This window comes from Cydia amplana, chromosome 24 (assembly GCF_948474715.1).
Source record: "Cydia amplana chromosome 24, ilCydAmpl1.1, whole genome shotgun sequence".
NCBI classification, from domain to species: Eukaryota; Metazoa; Arthropoda; class Insecta; order Lepidoptera; family Tortricidae; genus Cydia; species Cydia amplana.
In genome coordinates, this window is record NC_086092.1 from 7,657,123 (window position 1) to 7,682,689 (window position 25,567).

General features: G+C 40.3%; 1 protein-coding gene across 1 annotated transcript in view; it reads left to right on the forward strand.

Moving 5' to 3' along the window:
• LOC134659069 (paired amphipathic helix protein Sin3b) overlaps positions 1-25,567 on the forward strand; it is a 73,082-nt gene that overhangs the window by 15,461 nt on the left and 32,054 nt on the right. The window contains exons 3-16 of the mRNA XM_063514675.1: positions 336-399; positions 2,716-2,861; positions 5,546-5,772; positions 7,556-7,679; positions 9,485-9,615; positions 10,317-10,432; positions 13,010-13,113; positions 14,989-15,117; positions 16,440-16,568; positions 19,008-19,097; positions 20,208-20,298; positions 20,902-21,073; positions 22,849-23,003; positions 24,623-24,796. Coding sequence (XP_063370745.1) covers positions 336-399; positions 2,716-2,861; positions 5,546-5,772; positions 7,556-7,679; positions 9,485-9,615; positions 10,317-10,432; positions 13,010-13,113; positions 14,989-15,117; positions 16,440-16,568; positions 19,008-19,097; positions 20,208-20,298; positions 20,902-21,073; positions 22,849-23,003; positions 24,623-24,796 — 1,852 coding nt within the window. The remainder of the gene's footprint in view (positions 1-335; positions 400-2,715; positions 2,862-5,545; positions 5,773-7,555; positions 7,680-9,484; positions 9,616-10,316; positions 10,433-13,009; positions 13,114-14,988; positions 15,118-16,439; positions 16,569-19,007; positions 19,098-20,207; positions 20,299-20,901; positions 21,074-22,848; positions 23,004-24,622; positions 24,797-25,567) is intronic.

The window sequence follows — 25,567 nt, forward strand, 5'->3', positions numbered from 1 at the left end:
ACATATTTAATTACACAAATGGGTCTACCGCGATATAGTTTCATTGTTTTTACCTTAAATTCAAAAGTTTCAGCTGAGTTGCACCAGCTGTGGTCACGGAACTCAATGAAACTATATCGCGGTAGACCCGTTTGTGTAATTAAATATGTATATAAACTGTTTCGTATTTTTACTGTAGAATATGGCATATCAAATTATTAAAGTGGTTAAATTTCAATTACTTTTGAATAATTATACCTATAAGTCGTCAGTTTGCCTAATTTTAAGATTAGATGGTTCTGAATGTACATTTGGAGTATTTGTATGAATAACAACGTATTTTCCTTTTGTTGTAGATGCAGCAAGCTGGTGCAAGCAATATGCACACTCTGGCCCAATCGGCCCAACCACAAATACTTGGTGAGTTATGTTCATTAAATATTCTAGTTTTTATCATTACAACTGTCAACTGTGATACTATGAAGTAACTATTTCGATATCCAGGGCCCTGTTTAATAAACATTACAAATTGTAAATTGTAGATTGTACCTGACAGGTTACAACTCTACATGTTTCGGTTTAATAAAAATTATAAGTTACAAATTTGTCATAGTGGAAAATTTACAAAATTGTATAATTTTAGGTACAATTTTACATAATTCTGTTTAATAAACATTTTCACCTTACAGGTGATTGTTTACAATTTTGTATGGAAATTTACTCTATTAAACACATAATTGTACTGACAAGTTTACATATTTTGTAAATTGTAATATAATTACGACAGGTGTTTAATGCTGTGTCAAAACTTGATTTGAAGTGTGCTTTACGATCTGAATAAGAAAAACAGGGTTTTAACAACAAGTAGTGACAGTAATAGTGAAGATAGTGATAACGAATATGTACGAGTAATTCAACGGAATCGGCGAATTTTTCGTAAAAGGATACATTTTACTTTTGATGTAACGGATTTTTCGTTCAACGAAAAATTTCGGGTGAGCAAGACTACCGTCGAATATTTACTTTTAAAAATAGGGCATGATCTTGAACAAGATACTTTAATCACAACATAAGTACATACCTAGATGTACGAGTAGGTATGTACCGCTATTGTCGAGCAATTTAGGGTTCTATTTAAATAAAGAATATTTAATGGAATATTATTATATACTATTTAAATTGGTTGTTTAATATTTACAATGGAATGTCCAATTTCGCTAGAACCTTAAATGGCTTAAATCCTCAAAAATAGTAAGCGTCACCGGCCGAATAATATATCTTTGTTCTCGTATATTAGAGATAAAATCTCCATGATTTCAATAGGTAAACCAATTTAATAATTTCTTAATGAGTAACAAATAAGTCTACCCTCATTCATTAAGAACTTCTAGAAAAAAACTTACATTTTATGTAAATTGTACTTCACAATTGCAATTTTGTAAGTACAATATTGTAATTGAAAGCGACAGGTGTTTTCTACATATGTAAACGTTCATTAAACAATGTTAGTAATGGTAATAATTGTAAGTTATTTACTTGTAAGCTTCTTACTTATTTGTAGGATTTATTAAACAGTACTTGTACATAAATTTAACAAATATGTTACTTTTTTACAAAATTGTCGAATTGTAACGTTTATTAAATAGGGCCCCGGTTGGTTTTGAATAAATAAATGAAACGTGCATTAGAAATTTATTTTCCTTATAGCCTAGCTTATATAAGTTATATATCTAAATTCTTAATTGTAAGTTGGCATTCATTTAGCGCGTGGGCAGTGAGTGAGCTGTTTGCGAATCGTGGCCGCACCTGTCTAAGGGCTCGTTTAGACGGTGCGCGACCCCCTCCCCCCCTACTATACAAATACAAATACAAATATCTTTATTTTCCAAATTGACATGACATGAAACCTTAGTAATTAAATTAAAATTAATTACTGAATATGTACAACAGCTTCTTAGAACAAACAATAGCCCTCACACTAGGTCGAGCCTGTGTCGTGAGGACTGTGGGGCATTAAGCATAAGATTTACCAAACAAGATGCGTAGGATACAGATCTGATAATTAGAGGCAAATTTTGAAGTAAGATAATACTATATATTACTAATAATAACACAAAGAACTATCCCCTACTAGATGTTGTTCTCAAATCACGGCACTTATGCAATTAAAAATGCACGAGGCCATGCGCTTGGCGGGGAACAGAACCCTATGGAGGAACCTGGTCTTCAACAGAAGGACATGCTGTCACGATCCTCAGTATTGAGGGACCGATTGAAGAAGACGGTGCGCGAATTCGTATACGATTTTAGTTACATTGCGGACCATTGAGGTTACATCAATTCATCCGACCGATCAAATGACGCAATGTAATGAAACTCTCATGCGAGTTCTCACACCGCCTAAATGAGCCCTAATGACCACACTCTTGGCAGGCCTATTAGTGTAAGTGTAAAGCCTGAGTGGACGCTCATGTTGGGCGTGCAGCGGGGCGGGGCGTGCAGCGGGGCGGGGCGTGCGGCGTGCATGTCAAACAAATGCAAACGTATAGGAGCGGCCTTAGTGCACGCTGCCCAAATCCCTTGGGAGCCGGACGCCACGCTGCACGCCCCGCCGAAGGCTCCGATTCGAGCGTCCACTCAAGCCTTAGTGTAAGGCCTGAGTGGCCGCTGCACACCCAACAAGAGCGTCCACTCAGGCCTTAAACACGCAGATGTAACCATCGGCCTGTCTCGCAGGTCCCGCCGCCATGCTGTCCGTGGGCGGGTACGCTCGCGGCGCCCGCCCCGCCGGCCCGGCGCCGCCCGTCATCAACTACATGAAGGCTGGCGTGCAGTACCCCAAGCAGCCGCCGCAGCCGCAGCAGCCACCTTTACGGCACAAGGTTAGTACACACACTCCACACAGGGAATTAGAGACCCTCAAACTAGCGTCGGCGTCGGCGCGGCGACGCTAGTGTGGGGGTTTCTTCAGAGGGCCACGGACGCATGATTAACGCTGATGGCTGGCGAGACTGCGCTCTGCGATTGTGGTGAAGAGCAGGGATGTTGCGAATATCCGCATCCGCGGAACTTCCGCATTATTTTCAACATCCGCATCCGCATAAAATCGATGCGGAGCTTATGCGGGTGCGGATGTCGAAAAAGCCGGTACAGGAACGTCTTAGCGGCGGCGTAAGTGCTAGGTAATTTCTTCATTACCTATAACGAAATCGTCTAGATCCAGAAAAGTCGGCGAAGTTACTGTTTATTAAATATAACGCACCTTTTATTCTTGCTCAAATACTAAACGTTTCGTTTTTTTTTAATAAAAAAAGACTAAAAATTTAATATTTGACGTTTTCTAATTACCTAATCTTGACATCCGCATCCGCGGATGTGAGCCTTTAAATATCCGCATCCGCGTCCGCGGATGTCAAAAAATCTGCATCCGCAACATCCCTGTTAGAGACCCTCAAACTAGCGTCTTTTGAACGTCGGCGTCGACGCGACGACGCTAGTGTGGGGGTTTCTTCAGAGGGCCACGGACGCATGATTAACGCTGATGGCTGGCGAGACTGTGCTCTGCGACTGTGGTGAAGAGGTTCAAACCGTTGAGCATATTATACAGAGCTGCCCTCTGCACTCTTTCCCAGGTCCCCCGGAAGATCTGTCTAAATTAGTAATCTCGTGGCTCGGGATGTGGATTTATAATTATTTTATTTAGCTACTTACATATTGTTTGAGAATGTTTATGTATATACGCCATACGATTAAATAAAAAATGCTGAGCGTCACACGTTTGTTTTAATCAATGTTTGGCTGCCGGTATCAGCGACATCAGCGTTGAGCGTACGTTATAGGCTGAGACGTTAATACCCATCTGCTATTGCAGACGGTAATTATTTGTTTACACGAGTACTATAATTTAACACATTCATTGCCACCCAGCCAAAGAAGACATCCGCACCAGGCCACAAAAATTTCGTCATATAAAGCTGTAGTATCATCACGATCCCGACTATCGGGTCGTCCGGCCTGGGAACGAAATCTTGAAATACACGATAGTCGCATTTTCGGCACTGAATGTGTTAACCAAAACAAGCCAACACTATGTTTTTTTTGTTACATGAAAATGTTGACATTGTATTGGCTGTAATGGATTATTGGCCTCCTGTAAAAATACAGTTTTTCTTGTACTTCAACGATCGTAACGTTTGAACCATCGTCAGAAATTTAAGATTAAGAGTTACGCTCTTGTGTGTGAATCTCTAGGTATTTCTTTCTTTGGCCCTATCCTTGACAGTTTGATACGACACGATGCTCAATTAAAACTCAATATGCGATAAGCAGATTCACTTTGGATACAGAGACAATGATGAAACACATGCGATGTGCAAAACCAGACTCTCTGTGGTGATACACGCATGCTGCCTTCCTACTGAAGTCTCTCAAATAATATATTACCATCACTTATTTTGTAATATAAATAGTTGCAGAACATTTTTACGGTTCACGGTTCGGGTTTTATTTCTAAAATATCGTGACGAATTGGCCAGTTACATAAAAGCGGTGATAGTGGTCTTAAATACCTGAACATGCTTATATGTATGAACAGAATCCGAACCATTTTGTTTGTGACGCAGCAGAGTAGAAGGCTCCAAAATGATTCCCTGTTTCTGAAAGAGCTAGCGGGGGGTCCCGTTGTTTCCCGTAAAGTTTTAAGTCATAATGTATTGTTTGTCATATTATCATTAGTCATAAAACTGAAACGGTTAATTTTTCAGTATTTTCGTTAGGTTATCCTATAGTAGGTTAGGTTTGTTTTATGGCAATCCTGAAAAGTGACGCGTTTCTGAACCAAATGAATTATGACTAACGAAATGCGGGTAGACAATACATTATGATTTACAAGTTTTTGGGAAACAATAGAGACCCGGCCAGCAGACATCAGGAAGCCTCCAGTCTAAGGGTCGGTTGCACCAAACTGTACGTATAGTTAAAGAGTTTGCTAAAGTAAACGTATAGTAAAGCGCCGGGGCGCGCCGGCTGACGTTGATCAGTCTGTCAAATGTGGTTGGTGCAACTGGCCCTAATACCGTTCGAGAAATGGGCCTCTGGCATCTAGGTACCGCGTCAGAGATCGTGTCTATCGTTCCATCCCGCGCCACCAATGTGTTATTCTGAGAATAGAGCTAGCAGACATCAGTAAGCCTACATCTACCAGATTACACAAATGGTTAAGAGATAAATACTTTTATTCTATAAACGATTTTCTGGATTACTCTATTAACTAAATGTATATTATAGTGACTTCAAATTAATTAATAATATCCTTATAATGTATGTAATAATTAAACTCTACTAGACTTGCATGTTATGTTAATGATTTTAGATTGTTTACTAGGTAAAGTTTGACATTGTAATAAAGGGCTTTTTTTTTTAGCTTTAAGTTTGCATGCCATATTTTGGCTAAACATGTGATACTAAATTAATTTACTTTTGTCATCCGTATGCAATTACCATGTTTAGGCAAATAAATATTTCTATTCTATTCTATCGGCATTCTAAGTCCACCTTCTCCCCGCAGCTGGTCCCCGCGCCGGTGGCGCCGCAGCTGCCTCTGGCGACGGCGGGCCCGGGCCCGGGCGCGTCCCCGCCGGGCGCGCCGCCCGCCGCGCCGCCTGGCGCGCAGTTCCAACGACTCAAGGTCGAAGACGCCCTCTCCTACCTAGACCTGGTTAAATACAAGTTCAACACGCAGCCACAGGTCTACAACGACTTTCTGGACATCATGAAGGAGTTCAAGAGTCAGACGTGGGTACATTTTGTTAAACTTCTGTCGTACAGTCCCCACACGGGAGTGTTACGCCATTTAGGTTTAGGGTAGGTTAGGTTTGGTTGTTCCATACTTATGCTATGGCATGTCCGATTTAGCTAGAACCCTAAATGGCGTAACAATCCCGTGTGGTGACTACCGTCAGCATCAATAGTTGCTAAGCGGGCGAGGTGTCCAAAATAATCTTGACGCGACTTTATTGTTAAGAGAACAAGAGCGCGTCAAGGTAATTTTGAACACCTCGCCCGCTTAGCATATTTTGCTGCTGACTGTATATTGGGGTTGGCCGGTCGAAGTATTTAGCAGATGACGCCATAGTAGCTTGCCCTGCCGATCCCTAGAATTATGCCAATTTTTGTTTTTTTAACGCCCCGGATTTAAGCCAAATCTCATAGAAAAAGGAATAAGCTATGATGGCGCCATCTATGCAAACCTTTGACAGTTGCCGACCCCATTAAATAGATTCCGGTTCCGATGGTGTCCCAGGAAGCTGTATCATTCAATTACCTAAAATATAATGTGCTCATTTCTATAGATAAAAAGACGATGATGAAACACATGCGATGTGCAAAAACAGATTTACTGTGGTGATACACGCATGCTGCCTTCCTACTGAAGTCTTTTTTATTATTTATTAAAATGGAATAGATGGAAAGTCACCAAATATATTGTAATAAAAACACACAATAGCAATACATATATCCACACTCATGACGTTTGTGTTAAAGTCCAAGATTTTCTACAGTTTAGATACTGTCCAAATTTGTCAATTTCACGGAGTAGGTACTAAACTAAAAAATTTAAATAAATAAAGTTATCCTCTTATACACTAATTTTTTTGCGCTCATTTTGATAAAAAAAAATAGCTGTTTTGAAGTTACATTTATAGAACAACCCAGATTCTAGATAATAACAGACATTATGTCTACAGAAAACTTCTTATTACTATGACCTCTAATCTCTAGAAAGTCCCAATTGGGTACTTTCCTATACTTAAAATAAATTATTTCTCACTGTGCACGAAATAAAACACCAGATAATTATTAGAAACTCATAGATAACAGATAAATCGGATTGAAATATAAAAAGTAGGCGAGTTGACCGTCACGTCACAATGTAATGTTTCATGTCAACATGCAGTTTGAGCGTAGTGATGCATTTGCACCACGCATAAACTTTCATAAGTTTCTGTGGCGCATCTTAGTTCTAAGTTCTTTGTATTATGTTTTTGTGATGTGTAAATAAAAAAAAAAAATGTAAATTCCATATTAGCAAATCGTTTTGACAGTTCTAAAAAAGAAACTGATTTGACTATACTTCGTTTTTTTAAGCATTAGAAAGAACTTGAAAGAAGGTAAGCGATTTTGACATGTCTTTTAATTGAAAAACACTTTTTTAAAAATCAATAACTATTACTTATGAAAGCAGAAGACTATAAAAGATCGTATTAGATTCATAATTGTTACATATTTATCGTAACTTATTTTTAAAATGTGTTTTTCAATTAAAAGACACATCAAGATTGTTTACCTTATTTCTAATGCAAAAAAAAACGAACTATAGGACCAATAATACAACCTACACATGTTTTCATATAAATTCCGTATTAGCAAATCGTTTTGACAGTTGTAAAAAAGAAGCTGATTTGATTAATGAGCTAGTAGAGTCTGGAAAGAGAATAGTCGTGGAATGTATGGGGCCCAATACATTTCACGACTCTTTCCGAACAGACTCTATTTCTAAACCTAGGCTATGTTTCAGGATTGACACCCCGGGCGTCATCACCCGGGTATCGAACCTGTTCAAGGGGCACCCGGAGCTAATAGTCGGGTTCAACACCTTTCTGCCCCCCGGATACAAGATCGAAGTTCAGAGTAACGGCCAGGTATGTCATCACTACATAGTATAAAACAAAGTCGCATCCTGCTGTCTGTCCCTATGTTAGCTTAGATCTTTAAAACTACGCAACGGATTTTGATACGGTTTTTTTTTTAAATAGAATGATTCAAGAGGTTTATGTATAATTTGTTAACCCGGGCGAAGCCGGGGCGGGTCGCTAGTGCTATTATAAATCTAGAACACTAGATAACGCTGTGATAACACTCATTTCGAGGCTTAAAGACTCGAACCCTTAAGACTAGATCTAGAGGCTTAACGCCTCAAAGGCGGCAAAGACGTTTTCTTACATCCATACGCATAAAATAAATAAATATACAATTCTCAAATATAGTCGAGTTTTCAAGACTTAAGAGTCTTGAGGGCTCACGATATTCACGACACTTTATATCTCATAGAGTTGATAGATAGGCAGAGGTAGGGACGGTAATAGTATTTTAGGCAACCGTTGTTTAAGAGAGGTCAAAAAAGGCGAGTGCCGTGAAAAGGCGAGTGGCGTAAAATACTCGTGGCGTCTTTATTAACAATTATCGGCTTCGCCTCAAATTGTTAATAAAGACGCCACGAGTATTTTTTGACTCTGTTAAACAACGTTGCATACAATACTTTTTCTACGACCAAGCACTTTGAAATAAAATTGCAAATTTAACAAATATTTTTAATTCAAGAAGTAGCAAAAATGGAGGGTACGGGCGGGAAAAGAATGAATGAAATTAAAAAAAAACATGTCTATGGTTCACTTATTTGTCAGAGATGACATTTAAAATAAGGTTGGCAATACTGTATTTCATTCAATATTTTTTAAGTGGTCATTACACGAAGTATCGTAAAATCGCCAAAAAGATACTGCGTGTATGCACAAATACTGTTTTGGGGAATAGACTAAAGACTTGTCTTAACAACTATAACATAGGGGTTTAAAAGGTGTGTGTACGACCTTTTAAATGACAAATAAAAGTACGGGAGTAGAAAATATAATAAAATATACAGTACAGTACTTAAAACACAGTGTAAGGCCTGAGTGGACGCTCTTGTTGTGCGTGCAGCGGGGCGGGGCGTGCGGCGTGCATGTTAAACAAATGCGCACGTATAGGAGCGGCCTTAGTGCACGCTGCTCACATCACGCGTGAGCCCACAGCCACGCTGCACGCGTCGCCGAGCGAGCGTCCACTCAGGCCTTAGTGTAATTCGTAAACAACATAATGATTGCAATATAACACAAACTGAGCGCACCTGTTATCACACCGGCCGGCCGAGCAAAACAAGAACCGGTCGGCGCACTATTTTTGACCCATATTTTTCACAGCATTTGTTTTATAAATTTTAAGATTTACAATAACATCTTATCATGTCACCTCCGATGGGATGGTTTTAGTGATTCACTAGATATAAATTGGAAAGATATGTAGGTAACGTTTCACGGCAAAAGGTACCTTATGGCGGCTGGGGCTTACGCTATTATGAACGCCGCTCCAATATTCAGCCAGGGCAATGGTACCTTTTGCCGTGGAACATCACATATCTTACACGGCACACACACACACACACACGATACACGGCCGTCGTGAACGCTGCTCGCACTGTTAGTGCTTGAGAAAGGAGACCTAGGCTCTCCGAAACATGTCGCGCGAGTGACTAAAAACAAGTGAGTCTAAATCGTAAAATTATTCAATGTTAGTATGTCTCACAACAGTTTAAATTCGATATCTTTACTATTTCATATCTAGTGAATCTCTTATTAATTTTCCGAATCGCGCCGTAAAGCAGTGTTTTGAGTGTGTTATGTTTGCGCAGGTGTCTGTGTCGATGCCGTCTCCGACGGGGCTGGGCGGCGGCGTGCTGCTGGGCGTGGGCGGCCCCGGCGTGGGCCCGCAGCCCGCCCACCACCCGCCCGCCCAGCTGGTGCACCTGCTGCCCGTCGCGCAGTGAGTACCTAGCCTAGCTCATCACGCATTACTCCCCATTAGTGTAAGGCTTGCAGGCCTCGAGTTGGGCGTGCAGCGGGGTGCGGCGTGCGGCGTGCATGTTAAACAAATGCAAGCGTATATAGTTCGTTTTTTTTAGCATTAGAAATAAGGTAAACAATCTTGACGTGTCTTTTTATTGAAAAACACATTTTAAAAATAAGTTACGGCAAATATGTAACAATTATGAATCTAATATGATCATTTATATTCTTCTGCTTTCATAAGTTTTTGATTTTTAAAAAGCGTTTTTCAATTAAAAGACATGTCAAGATCACTTACCTTCTTTCTAATGCTAAAAAAAACAAACTATAGGAGTGGCCTTAGTGCACGCTGCTCACATCACGCGTGAGCCCACAGCCACGCTGCACGCGTCGCCGAGCGAGCGTCCACTCAGGCCTTACACTTGCCTGCAATTCGAAGAGTAACATATTAATGCAGGTGACTGTACATTGTACACCTTTATTTACTTATTTCTCAATCACACATATTCCAATAACAGTAATACAAAACTGACGACAATTTAAATTCCTCTCATGATGAAACAAATTACCGTTTGACCACCATGATATAACTAATGGCTGCATTTTATGTTCTGACCCGCTTGTACGTCCCATATCTCCCTCTCACTCTGCCAGCATCTAACCGTCTCTCTCCCGCAGGTCCGTGAGCAACGCCATAGTGCATAATCTGTCCGTTAGTGCCACTCCGGCGAACACACTGCACCATATATCGCAGGCGCACCAGCAGATTGAGGCGGCCATACACCATGCGCCTGGTAAGTTTCTTAATCTGTACTATCCCAATGGCTCAAATATGGGTCGTAATTATAAGTAGAGATGCTACGAATATTCGGCAACTATTCGGTCTATTCGGCCGAATGTTGCCTACTATTCGGCCGAATACCGAATGTCTGTTGCACCTTCTTAAAAAGAAAATTGCACAATAAAAATAATCAAAAACTATGTAGGTATATTTAGAATGTGTTCTTGGAAAGTTGTTAAATACGAAACCCTTTTTTGACAGTTTGTTAATTAAAAAACATTTTATTTTTATCATGAGTCTGTTTTGTTTGACTCTATTCATTAATGAAGTTCAAAAAAATATCTTAGCTAACGTCATCTAACGTTGAGCTTTGTTAGCGGTCAGTTTTCATAATAATTGTGACTAAAATGTTCGCATGTCATGCCGAATATTCGGTATTCGGCCGAGAGAGGGGCCGAATATTCGGTATTCAGCCGAGAGAGGGGCCGAATATTCGGTATTCGGCCAAAACCACTATTGGGGGCATCTCTAATTATAAGGCGTTGAGAGGTCGTGGGAACGGAGAGATTTTTTTATTTATTTAATCCATAAACGAGATTACAGTGTAATAAAAACACTTATCTGCCAAACTGCAGAACAGTTTGTTGGCAGAAAACTAAATCTACCCTCCACCATATACTAGTATTATAAATATTATCCCCTATCCGCCCAGAGACCTATAAAAAGGTTTCCTGTTCCATTCTAATTTGAACTTTGTCTTGACAAAATAAAATTTCATTTTGCTTGGCAAGGTTTGACGTATGGGCGGCTAAAGGTTAATACAAGTGTCTTTTTAAGAACTACATAATTATGCTATCATCATATTCCTCGCATTGTCCTGGCATTTTACAACGGCTCTTGGGAGACGGGTCCACTAACCGCTGGGGTAATTTTGAGTTGTTTCCCTATGTTGGTTGGTAGAATAGACTTCATTTGGATTTGATTTGGTTTGATTAATGGTGAAAATTTTTGTGTTTCACTCGGTGACAAAATTTGTTTAACCCTCGTGACTTAAAACTCTCGCAACGCTCAAGATTCCACTTTTGGAACCACTCTACGCTCGTGGTTAAATTTTGGAATCTTTCGCTTGCTCGGGTATCAATGTTAGCACGAGCGGTTAACCAACAACTTTGCCCCGTTGTAAAACAATAAATAACTACTGTTTGTTTATTATTTTGTTCACATTAACTGTAATTCCCGTAAATACGAAGTACATAGTATAAAACAAAGTCGCTTCCCGCTGTCTGTCTGTATGTATGCTTAGATCTTTAAAACTACGCAACCGATTTTGATGCGGTTTTTTTAATAGATAGAGATATTCAAGAGGAAGGTTTATGTATAATTTGTTAACCCGTGCAAAGCCGGGGCGGGTCGCTAGTATGTTTGTAAATAAATCATGTAACGTGCAGCAATTCAACCAGGTTATTAGACTTTCGTGACTAAGGTTAGGTTAGGTCATCTGTCGTCGTCATTGTACAATGACGAATGTCATGAGTGTCATGACACATAGTTTTACCCGTCATGTGGCAATGCGGGCAATAGGGAAAATAAACAATCATGTTACAGGTATATATGTACTATATACTGTGACCTTCGTGCGTAGTAAACAAATACATTAGTATTGTTTGTAGTTGGCTTTTATCGACGTCGCTCCTATTTTTAGCCGATTGCTCGAGGATTATGCTTGACATATTTATAACCCTATCGCGAATTTATTTTGTTACCTTTTTTTCCACGTTACGACGCAGGTTTGTGTATCGATCCTTATGATAAGAAAGAATAGGGTATTTTCCTGTATTTAAAATAAATTATTTCACACCATGCATGAAATAAAGCACCAGATAATTATTAGAAAAACATAGATAGCAGTTATTTTTAAACACAAGCTCTATTTAATAAATCGGATAGAAATATAAAAAGTAGGTGAGTTGACCGTGACGTCACAACGTAATGTTTCATATAAATTCCATATTAGCAAATCGTTTTGACAGTTCTAAAAAAGAAACTGATTTGACTATACTCCGTTTTTTTTAGCATTAGAAAGAACTTGAAAGAAGGTAAGCGATTTTGACATGACTTTTAATTGAAAAACACTTTTTAAAAATCAATAACTATTACTTATGAAAGCAGAAGACTATAAAATATCGTATTAGATTCATAATTGTTACATATTTACCGTAACTTATTTTTAAAATGAGTTTTTCAATTAAAAGACCCATCAAGATTGTTTACCTTATTTCTAATGCTAAAAAAACGAACTATAGGACCAATAATACAAGTTTTGCTTAGTTTAGGGTTACGTCGATCTGTATAAGATTGCGACTAATTGCGATTTGCGACTTTAAATTAATGTTAATGTGTTTACCAGTTTTTACATAAATACATAAGTAATTTCGAGACGACCAATATTCCGTAACCATGTTTATGATGAAACAAATTACCGTTCGACCACCATGATATAACTAATGGCTGCATTTTTATGTTCTGACCATCCTACCCCCTCCCCCCTACCCCCCACAAGTTGTAGCACTACAAGTGTACAATGTTGCAGGCACAGTGGCGCCGCCTGCCGGCTCGGGGCCGCACGCTGCGCCCGCGCCGCCCGGCCAGCCAGTCGAGTTTAATCACGCCATCGAATATGTCAACAAGATCAAGGTAAATAACAGGCGTGTCTCACTCCGCGATTTCGTTTTACGTTTTTTAGGATGTCAGTTGTGCGGAAAACGTGATTAGGGATTTTTTGACAGTTCGTCATTATTGTGACAGTGACAGGGCTAAAAAATATTTAGAGTCTCACCAAGCTAAAGTCTGTCAAGCCATTTCCATCAGTAGAAAAAAACGGAAAATATAAAAAAATTAGGTGCGAAGGGTAATCGATAGAAAATTCGAGTTTCGCTCGACTTTTATTGACAAACTTGTTTAACCGGCTATAACTCCTGCATGGCATTTGCAATTGCAATATCATAATTCATAATTAATGTTCTATGAAAAAATAATCACTCCTCCACCAGGCGCGTCTCACTCCGCGATTTCGTCGCTTTGCTACAGGTAGCTAAAAGTACATCCGTTCGGCCCCAATTTTGGGGAAAGCCATAAGCCGCGCGTGGCGCTGTCGCCACCTAGCGGCCATATCTGTGCTGATCGTAACAGACGCGTTTTGTTAGATGTCTTCTGTACTTAATACTATTATTTATTCTGTGGTGATACTCTTAAAACTCCCTATTACCTTCCCAAGGACAAATATAAAAGAGTGTATAGAGAGTTACTGTCATGGTATATTATGTACCAGTACATTTACTGCCATCTTTTGACAAAGGTTATGGCGCCATCGCTCAAAAACATTGCACCCATACCTTTGGCCTAGTCTCGAGTAGATGGCGTTAATTAGGGTTCCGTACCCAAAGGGTAAAAACGGGACCCTATTACTAAGACTCCGCTGTCCATCCGTCCGTCCGTCTGTCACCAGGCTGTATCTCACGAACCGTGATAGCTAGACAGTTGAAATTTTCACAGATGATGTATTTCTGTTGCCGCTATAACAACAAATACTAAAAACAGAATAAAATAAAGATTTAAGTGGGGCTCCCATACAACTAACGTGATTTTTGACCGAAGTTAAGCAACGTCGAGCGGGGTCAGTACTTGGATGGGTGACCGTTTTTTTTTGCTTGTTTTGCTTTATTTTTTGTTGATGGTGCGGAACCCTCCGTGCGCGAGTCCGACTCGCACTTGGCCGGTTTTTTTTTGATATCTAACTCGAAAGATGGTAGTATATTTACTGTGGCTACCTAATTTACTTTGTCAATCTTCTTCCATTTTCTTCTTAGACAACAATATTGTTACTACTTATATTTGTTAATTAAGTTCTAAGCCTTAGATATTATGGAAGAGCGAAGTTTCCTGTTACAAGTATTTTATACTTACTAGAAGACTCCAACCCTTACAACTGTACCCTCTTTGTTAACAAATAAACTATTTTTAATTTTTTTTTCAATCCGCCCATAGAAGGTAGCATCCTATAGAAGTGGTCTACGCGTGCCTACGTGAGGGACAAAACATATAAATTCGACCAATCATAGCGTCGCATTGCGCCGCTATGATTGGTCGAATTTATTTGTTATGGTGGGCAACAAATAATTCGACCAATCACAGTGGTCAATTTACGGTGGGGAATAAAACAAGATGTGAGACTGTGACAAGGACAAACAATAATAGCGCTTTCGCTGCTACTCCTACTGAAATATACATAAGACTATCCCGTTCTGTCAGTTATCCCCACCACTCATGCCCAATCCAGTTATACTAGATTCATGAATCCGCCTCTATTTCAAATTGTCTTTGCTAAAACTCATTCCTCAATTCGTTACTTATTTTATTTCAATAACTAGTTCTATTCCAATGATGAAACAAATTACCGTATGATCACCATGATATAAATAATGGCTGCATTTTTATGTTCTGAACTCCCCAATCCCCAACAAAACTCATTAACCCTTCCAATGCCCAATTTAACCGTAAAATTCCTTGCAGTCTCGGTTCTCCCGGCAACCGGATAAGTACAAACGGTTCCTGGAGATACTGCACGCGTATCAGCGGGGCCACAGGGACGTGAAGGAGCCTCAAGCCAAACAGCAGACCGAGCAAGAAGTGTATTCCCAGGTTTGTGCTGTTGCTATGGTGACAGGTTTTTTATTGGGGTCATTTAAACAAGACAAGCGGTTCCTGGAGATACTGCACGCGTATCAGCGGGGCCACAGAGACGTGAAGGAGCCTCAAGCCAAACAGCAGACCGAGCAAGAAGTGTACTCCCAGGTTTGTGCTGTTGCTATGGTGACAGGTTTCTTATCGGGGTCATTTAAACAAGACAAGCGGTTCCTGGAGATACTGCACGCGTATCAGCGGGGCCACAGAGACGTGAAGGAGCCTCAAGCCAAACAGCAGACCGAGCAAGAATTGTACTCCCAGGTTTGTGCTCTATGGTGACAGGTTTCTTATACTAACCACTCAACTTCGCCCGCGTTATCGTGTCAGCAGAAAAATTTCATTCAAACTTTCTTTCCCTGATTTCTCATTATATTTATGTATTACGTGATACAGAAATGAGTAATATTTGTGTACTGACACTATTGACTTAAACTTTCACGATTTATTAAATTGTACAACGGACTTAATCGCGTATTTACCAACTATAGCCAGTTTTCTCCGAGACCACGGGGACAACGCCGTCCTCGAAACGTCGGGGGTAAATCTTAAAACTTAAATACGCGATTAAGTCCCGTTGTACAAATATAATAATTTGTTTACATTCATCGAATTTAAACCAGCCTCCAACAGAAATGTAATTTATTTCACACTAAAAAGAAATTCACTTAGAAATCTTCCTCTAGTCGTAGAGAGCCTTTACAATAAAATCTCCCGAGCGACGTCTAGTCAGCGCCATGGAAAATGGCGTCGCTGCGCAGTTGCGCCAACGTTGCGTCGAGCAGCAGCCATAGAGTTGACTAGACGCCGACGCTCGGAAAACGCTTGTGTTGGATCTCTCTTATTCCACCAATTTTCTATGATGAAACAAATTACCGTTTGACCACCATGATATAACTAATGGCTGCTTTTTAAGTTCTGACTTATACCAACACCTCTATTCACCACCGTTCTTAGTGTAAGGCCTGAGTGGACGCTCTTGTTGGGCGTGCAGCGGGGCGGGGCGTGCGGCGTGCATGTTAAACAAATGCGCACGTATAGGAGCGGCCTTAGTGCACGCTGCTCACATCACAAGTGAGCCCACAGCCACGCTGCACGCGTCGCCGAGCGAGCGTCCACTCGGGCCTTACACTTGTTCCAACAACTTTCTATGATGAAACAAATTACCGTTTGACCACCATGATATAACTAATGGCTGCTTATTAAGTTCTGACTCATACCAACACCTGTATTCACCATTCTAACGCAGTCCGGGTTGTAAATAGTTGTCGTGTGACCAGGTGGCGAAGCTGTTTGAGAACCAGGACGACCTGCTGGCGGAGTTCGGCCAGTTCCTGCCGGACGCTAAGGCGGTGACCAAGCCGCATTATCCGCCGCACCCGCGCACGCCGCCGCTTATGCCGCCCCAGGTAATAGGCTACATGACTAATTTTCATTTATGGTATCAATCGATTGGGTTTGTTTTTAGGATCAAATGTCTATATGGGACCCATTGCGTTAAAGTAACACAAAAGTCAGAAATTGTAGTCAAAGGCCGACAGTCGCACTTCACTCGCGAAACGCCCTATACAAAACGGCCAGAGGCCGTGACGTCATCGCCCATTTTGTAGTATGGACAAAACAAGAAAATTGCGTTTTTGTCGGTGAAATATTGCGTTTATGTATATAGTTGCTATACAATATTTTTTTGGATGAAATGTAAGGAATCGAATGGTACCCTTACTTTTATCGTTTTTGGAAGTTAAAAAAAAACTTAAATTTTGAAACTTTCAGGCCCTGTAATTTTGTAATTTTTCAATATTTTATTTTAATATCCACATTATTGTGATAAATTGCTCGTTTGCTATCTATTTTACTAGATTTTGTTATAAAATTCAACATGTGTCATCATCCCTATTGTACTACTTCTTGTTAATTATATACAGGGCGTCCAGTCAGCCTTCCGATTTCAAAATCACTATCACTAGACAGTATAAAACAAAGTCGCTTCCCGCTGTCTGTCTTTATGTATGCTTAGATCTTTAAAACTACGCAACGGATTTTGATGCGTTTTTTTTTATAGATAGAGTGATTCAAGAGGAAGGTTTATGTATAATTTGTTAACCCGTGCGAAGCAGGGGCGGGTCGCTAGTTTGATATAAAAATAACTAAGGTTTATAAACCAAAACTGTGTAAGGTAAACGTACTGGTGCTCGACGCGGTCCCAGTACATGTCATAATTTTGAGAAACTCACGTTTCCTACCCAGCTTCCAATCAGATTTGCCGACGGTATATCTTATACCTTTAAACGAGCAATTCTTGTTTATTTATTTATTTATTTATATATATATATATATATATATATATCAGATATTTAAAATTAATATGGCAACTTACGCCTAGAGCTGGCGCAAGATAGGGTAAGCTGGAAGATATTCCACCGACGAGAGAATAACTCTTAATGTTCATGATGATGACTAAAATGACGTTTTTATTGCTCTGATTATAACTGATCTGTTAATTTACCGATTGATTTAACGTTTGAGGCGATTGGTAGATATTTTCATGAATTCTTCAAATATGTTAGACTACGTAAGCATATAGCGTAAAATTTTCTGAATCTCACGTTATAACTATCGTGAATATTATGGTGCGGCTAGGTTTTGATTTACACATTTATTGCCTTAAAATTTCGTCTTGCATTTTGCCACGGCTCATGGGAGCCTAGGTTCCGCTTGACAACTAATCCCAAGAAGTGACGTTGGCACTCAGCACTAGTTTTTACGAAAGCGACTGCCATTTGACCTTCCAACCCAGAGGGGAAACTAGGCCTTATTTGGATTAGTCCGGTTTCCTCACGATGTTTTCCTTCACCGAAAAGCAACTGGGTAAATATCAAATGATATTTCGTACATAACTTCGGAAAAACTCATTGGTACGGTCGAAAGTATTAATTTATGACCCATTACGCACCTTATCACAGTGACAATCAACATGACAGTCACTAGAGACCTCATTCTATTGTATGTATGTATAAAGTCTTTATTCTACAAAACACAAATTTATGGCACAGGATAGGCAGTACAAAGGCGAACTTATCCCTTTTTACTATTGTCACTGTGACAAGGTCCGAAATGGGTCATAAATTGAAACTTTCGACTGTACGAGCCGGGGTTTGAACCCGCGGGGATTGAAAGTGGCACGCTCTATAGTTCGTTTTTTTTAGCATTAGAAATAAGGTAAACAATCTTGATGTGTATTTTAATTGAAAAACACATTTTAAAAATAAGTTACGGCAAATATGTAACAATTATGAATTTAATACGATCATTTATATTCTTCTGCTTTCATAAGTAATAGTTTTTGATTTTTAAAAAGCGTTTTTCAATTAAAAGACATGTCAAGATCGCTTACCTTCTTGCAAGTTCTTTCTAATGCTAAAATAAAACCGGCCAAGTGCGAGTCGGACTCGCGCACGGAGGGTTCCGCACCATCAACAAAAAATAGAGCAAAACAAGCAAAAAAACGGTCACCCATCCAAGTACTGACCCCGCCCGACGTTGCTTAACTTCGGTCAAAAATCACGTTTGTTGTATGGGAGCCCCACTTAAATCTTTATTTTATTCTGTTTTTAGTATTTGGTGTTATAGCGGCAACAGAAATACATCATCTGTGAAAATTTCAACTGTCTATCTATCACGGTTCGTGAGATACAGCCTGGTGACAGACGGACGGACGGACAGCGGAGTCTTAGTAATAGGGTCCCGTTTTTACCCTTTGGGTACGGAACCCTAAAAAACGAACTATAACCGCTAGGCCGCCAGCGCTTCATCTCAGATTCCAGAATGTGAGCATGAGTTTGTTTCAGCAACGCCCCGAGCCGGAGCCGGAGCGCTTCCTGCCCGCGCCGGCGCCCTCGCCGCCGCACGCCGCGCCGCCGCAGCATCTGTTGCCACAGGTGCGTTACTTCATTTCATTTATTTTATTGTAAAGTCATGTACATAAGTAAATCCAGATGTTATACAATAAAATACAAGTCAGACCATGACACCCTGTAAGGGCACACAACATTAACTTAAAAACTAAATAACCTAAAGTTTGGATTCATTTATAAATAACAATTATTAATAAGTATTACAAAAAATAGATGTTATAAACTATCGTCATTAAGAAAATCCTTAACCGAATCATATCATTCGAATTTATCGATTCATAAATTTACTAACTTGTTTTTAAATATTGTGTTTCGAGTTTCTAGCTTAATATAATTGGGAATTTTATTTGTGATTAAAATACATTTATATTGGGGACTATTTTTACACATCTCTAGGTTAGTCTTTGGTAATAGTAATTTATTTCTATACTGTGTTCTAGTGTTTTCCTTGTCTTGTTTTACAGTAAATAAATATGGATTTTCCCGAACAAAAAGAGCAGCCTGTAATATATAAATACAAGGCAAGGTTAACAACCTATATTGAATAAAGTATGGGCTTCAATCTAGTACTAAACAACACTTCCACACCAAGCCACGGAATCAAACCTAAAGATCGGTATTCCTAGGATAGCGGTGCCGTCATATAGCGGCCGTCTCCATACTAAATAATACGGATGGATGTCGTAGTATTTGTATGGAGACGGCCGCTATATGACGGCACCGCTTTCGGAGGAAACCAAAGCTTAATAGCTAAAACAGTGGCTAATAGATCATGTTTTTTACGTTTTTGAGTATTTTTTATTTAAGACTGTAATTTTAGATGTTCTTATTATAAATTCAAGTGACCTGTATATAATGTAATACCCGAAAAGAGTAGCCATGTAACTATGTATCATTTCGACATATTGTTTGACACGATAGACAATAAATGAATTCTTATTCTAATATTGATTTTATAGTAAACAAACTATTTAAAACACCTTTGCTGACAACATAACCGAACTTTAAATCTCCCCTCAATTGGAGGAACTATCCCAATATGGGACCGGTAACAAACTCGGCGGGACACATATTTTCCCCAAAACCCATCACAAGTATGTAATGACTAGTTTACTGACGTGATGTGTGTCGCAGGTGCCCAAACACACCAGCACTGTGTCGAGCAGCGCTCCGCCGCCGCAGCATTTGAAGCGATCGCCCAGCTTCACGTCTTCTACTCAGATGCGTAAGTTATTTATTACAAGCTTTTACTTAATTTGCATTGTATGTACCTATGTATGTAACTAAGTAATAGTTAATAACTATGTATGTTTGTACGAGTCTAATCTTGCAAGTTAAATTTGACCCACTTCCCGGTTTCCGATGAAGCTGAACATCTTCATACGTTACATACGTCATACGGAGTCTGGTGACAATGCAATATTATGGTACCATCGAGCTGATCTGATGATGTAGACAGGAGGTGGCCATGGGAACTCTGTGATAAAACAACACAACCTAACTGTGTTTGGGGTTTTTAGACTGGTCCCGATCAGTATTAGTAAGTTTGTAGATTTTATTCTGGGAAGCAGATTTGCCCTTGAAAGTTCGGTTTTTTTTTTTCAAGAAAATGATATCTATTTTAAAGTGCATATAATATTGCGTCAAAAAAAAATTAAAACTCTTTCTAAAACGGAACCTTCTGAATAGTAATTAATATGATGAAACAAATTACCGTTTGACCACCATGATATAACTAATGGCTGCATTTTTATGTTCTGACCGTTATCCAATACCACAATCTTCCACAATATTCCTACAGATGTTCTAACAGTATTTTCTCATACAGCTGTCGGCCTCCCGCCGCCAAAGAAGTCCCGTCTGTCGTCTCTGACCGGCATTATGGTGCGCGACGTGTCGTACGCCGAGGCCGCCAAGTACGGCACCCAGCAGGAATACAACTTCTTTGATAGAGCTCGTCGGGCCCTCAGGTCGCAGGAAGTCTACGACAACTTCCTTAGGTGAGTGTCTAACCTGTCACACAGCTGAAGGCCTCAGAAGTCCCGCCTGTCGTCTCTGACCGGCGGCATGGTGCGCGACGTGTCGTACGCTGAGGCCGCCAAGTACGGCACCCAGCAGGAATACAACTTCTTTGATAGAGCTCGCCGGGCCCTCAGGTCGCAGGAAGTCTACGACAACTTCCTTAGGTGAGTGTCTAACCTGTCACACAGCTGTAGGCCTCAGAAGAAGTCCCGCCTGTCGTCTCTGACCGGCGGCATGGTGCGCGACGTGTCGTACGCTGAGGCCGCCAAGTACGGCACCCAGCAGGAATACAGCTTCCTTAGGTAAGTGTCCCGACGATATCCTTCGCAAAATGACCGTGAAATCAGATATTCGCTAGAGCGAGCGAATTATATATTATTTATAATTGCGAAATAGTTTTTAGGGTTCCGTACCCATAGGGTAAAAACGGGACCCGTCCGTCCGTCTGTCTACCAGTGGCTGTAACTATTTTTTTATTTGGTAGACTAAAATGACATTTCATAATATGAACATAAAATAACATTCCATAATATGAAATGTCATTTTAGTCTACCGAATAAAAAAATAGACTTTAGACAGTTGACATTTTCACAGGATGATGTATTTCTGTTGCCGCTATAACAACAAATACTGAAATAAAATAAACATTTAAGTGGGGCTCCCATACAACAGACGTGATTTTTTTGCCGTTCTTTGCGTAATGGTGCGAAACCCGACGTTCGCGAGTCTGACTCGCACTTGGCCGGTTATTTTTAGACTTATAAAATGAAATCCTAAAATTATATCTCAGCATAACTTTGAGAAGCAAACTTATTAAATCAACTTATTGTCATGATTTAATTATATGGGAGTGTACTGAAATTGCAAATCGAAACAAAATTTGGGACAGGATATTTTGTTCACGAGTTAGTAATAGCAGGCGTGGCTCACTCCGCGATTTCGTCGCGTCGCTACAAGTACCTACATGTCATTGCAGCCCACACCAATTTTGGTGTCTAGCCATAGTAGTTGCCGCGCACCGCTACGGAACGGACACCTGCTCGCGCTTGCGCCACCTAGCGGTCATATCTGTCGTAATAGACGCGTTTTGTTACAGAGTGAATCTTCTGTACCTAGTATACTATTATTTATGCTGTGGTTAATAGGTGAAAAAATCATCGACAACGGATTCAGAACTGTGCAAATAGTTTTACAGTACATATGGGGCTACTTTTCCGCACTAGTGCGTAAAATAGCACTTTTCGTGCGTATGTCGAAACTTTAAAGTGCCATATGTACTGTAAAACGTTGTTCGATACACGTGCGAACTCCCTTCGGTCGTGTTTTAATTTATCGCCACTCGTTTCGAATTTCCTCTTTTTCGCACTTGTATCGAAAATAACTATTTTAGCCTGTTTTTTTTTTTTAAATATTATGGGACAATCTTACACAAATCTACCTAGTCCCACGGTAAGCTCATAAGGCTTGTGCTGTGGATACTAGACGACGATATATATAATACATATATAGATACATATAAGTACTTAAATACATAGAAAACATCCATAACTAAGGAACAAATATTTGTGATGAACACACAAATAAATGCCCTTACCGGGATTCGAACCCGGGACCTCCAGCTTCGTAGGCAGGGTCACTACCGACTAGGCTACGGAGGCCGTTTAAATGTTTTAATATATTATTAAAAGTGTTTAAGTTTATTAAAAGTGTTTTAATATATTATTCAGTTGTTAACCGACCTATTACCCCTCAGATGCCTGCTGCTGTTCACGAACGAGATCATCTCGTCCTCGGAGCTGGTGTCCGTGACGTCACCGTTCCTGTGCCGTCACCCCGAGCTGCACAAGTGGCTGCAGGACTTTGTGGGTCCAGTGTCGCCCCCTTCCACCCCCACTCAGCCTACCCCCGGTTAGTATACCCTTCAGAAGTATAGTGGCGACACTATACAGGGTGGATTTTCTTTTTGGGTCAGTGAGGGCAGCTACCAGATCCCGTGCTGCTACGAGAAAACGGTCTTAGAAGACCTTCCCTCGATTTCAAATTAATGAAGATTGGCTTTTACAGATTTTGGAGAAAACATACAGGGTGCGAGAAAAAGGTCATTTTTGACAAACTTTTATTTTGATGCCAATCGATCCCATTCCTATTGAGGATCAAAAGCTTGTATGGAAGCAAAAAAAAATTCCGGCTAGAAAAGCCACAAATCAAGGAATACTTTTCCCATACAATTTGTATGAATGTGAAAACTATTATTTTTCACATGCTATTTTTGTATGCCAATCGATTCCATTCCTATCCAGTATCAATAGTTTCTTTGGGGTCAACTTCCGGTAATGTACTAAAAAGCCACAAATTAAAGAAAACTTTTTCCATACATTTACTATGGAGAAAACGAAATTTTATTCACAGTTTTCTATCTGGCCAATCAGTACTGTTACATTTAAGAACCATAATACTGTATGAAGACATTGCTGTAGGACTAATGGGCGAGGTAGAAAATTGTGAATAAAATTTCACATTTTCTCCATAGTAAATGTATGGAGAAAGTTTTTATTAATTTGTGGCTTTTTAGTAGATTACCGTAAGTTGAGCACGGGATCTGGTAGCTGCCCTCACTGACCCAAAAAGAAAATCCACCCTGTATACAAAATGAGTTGTCCTTGAAAATTCAACTTTTGAAAAATGAAACGACGTCACTATTCGAATGGTTCCTAATTTTGTATCGCAACGATTAAATTTTTTTAACCACTCGCTACGCTCTTGGCTCAATTTTGGAATCTTTGTCTTGCTCGGGTATCAATATGATCATGATTTAAACAGCGATTGTGTCTCTTCGTAAAACAAAACTATTCCGTTTTTAGGGTTCCGTACCCAAAGGGTAAAAAGGGGACCCTATTACTAAGACTCCGCTGTCCGTCTGTCTGTTTGTCACCAGGCTGCAACTCGTGAACCGTGATAGCTAGACAGTTGAAATTTTCACTAAAGATGTATCTCTGTTGCCGCTATAACAACAAATACTAAAAATAAAATAAATATTTAAGGGGGGCTACCATACAACAAACACGATTTTCTTGCTCTATTTTTTGTTGATGGTGCGGAACCCTCCGTGCGCGAGTCCGACTCGCACTTGGCCGGTTTTTATGTTTTCGTTCCCAGGCCGGACGAACCGATAGTCGGGATCGTGGTACTACAGCTTTATATGACGAAATTTTTGTGGCCTGGCGCGGATGTGTTAAATGCCTTACTATTTTCAAAGATTCAATCAAATTTCATCTAACATGTTGAAAAGTGTCATGACAATTTCGTGCTTTGAATTTGACATGTGAAGTAGATACGGCATTGTACAGTCGGCAGCAGAAGTTGCTTAGCGGGCGAGGTGTTCAAATTGATCTTGACGCGACTTTATGTTAAGAGAATAAGAGTGTCAATGTGATTTTGCGTAATGGTACGGAACCTTTCGTGCGCGAGTCCGACTCGCACTTGGCCGGTTTTTTTTGCTTTGTTTAACCCTAAATGTTTATTCTTAGGCTACAACAACAGCTATGGCATGTCGAGCAACAGTCTGTTGGGCTTCGAGCGCGAGCGGTTGGACCGCGAGCGCTCACTGGACAACAAGGCGTCCGTGCGCTACGAGCCGATTGGTCCGCTCGGCGCGCAGCTGCGCCATGACAGGCCGCAGGGCGACGCTGCACTTGACATAGGTACGATATATGCACAGGCTACAACAGCTACGGCATGTCGAGCAACAGCCTGCTGGGCTACGCTGCTCTCGACATAGGTAACATATATTTAAACGATGTTCAAAGTTCCTTTTGTCAAGTTTAACATAGGCAGTGGCAGGGACTCGCTCAGTGGTTGTCCGTGTGCGCTTTACGGCCAATGATATTATATAACCATAGATAGGTTATACTCATACTTGAGGAGCACAAAAAATACTTCCATATTTATTTCTGTGCCTACGAAGAAATCTGTTATTTTTGATTAATTTTCTCATTCCATCCATCTTTGACATACTCGTTGTTAAACATAAGGTCGTCTCTTTCTCTTTCGATGTGCGGGAGCTCGTTAGCACGTGCACATTTCTCGCTTGTCCAGCCGCGACTAAAGGCAACTTGTCCAATTTGTCACAAGGTAGCCGCTTCAATTTTGGAACGCCTATAACCTATCTTGAGTTATAAATCATTGTTTACGGCTCGGCCACGACATTGCGCGACGGCGCGCGGCGAAAACCATAGGTGGGAACGATAGGTCCGATCGCTGTGGCTCGCTGCGACCTATGGTTATCTCTGCCGCCGTCGCAAGTCGCGCAATGTCGCGGCCGAGCCGTTAAGCTTCCAAGCGGAAAAACACGCTATCGGCTACAAGCGTAGTGCGTAGCTCGTGATAGCAGGGAATGAGTTAAAGGTTGCTCTATCCCATGGATTTCGAAACCGAACTGCAGACTTTAGTTTTTATAGACAAATTTTAGTTTT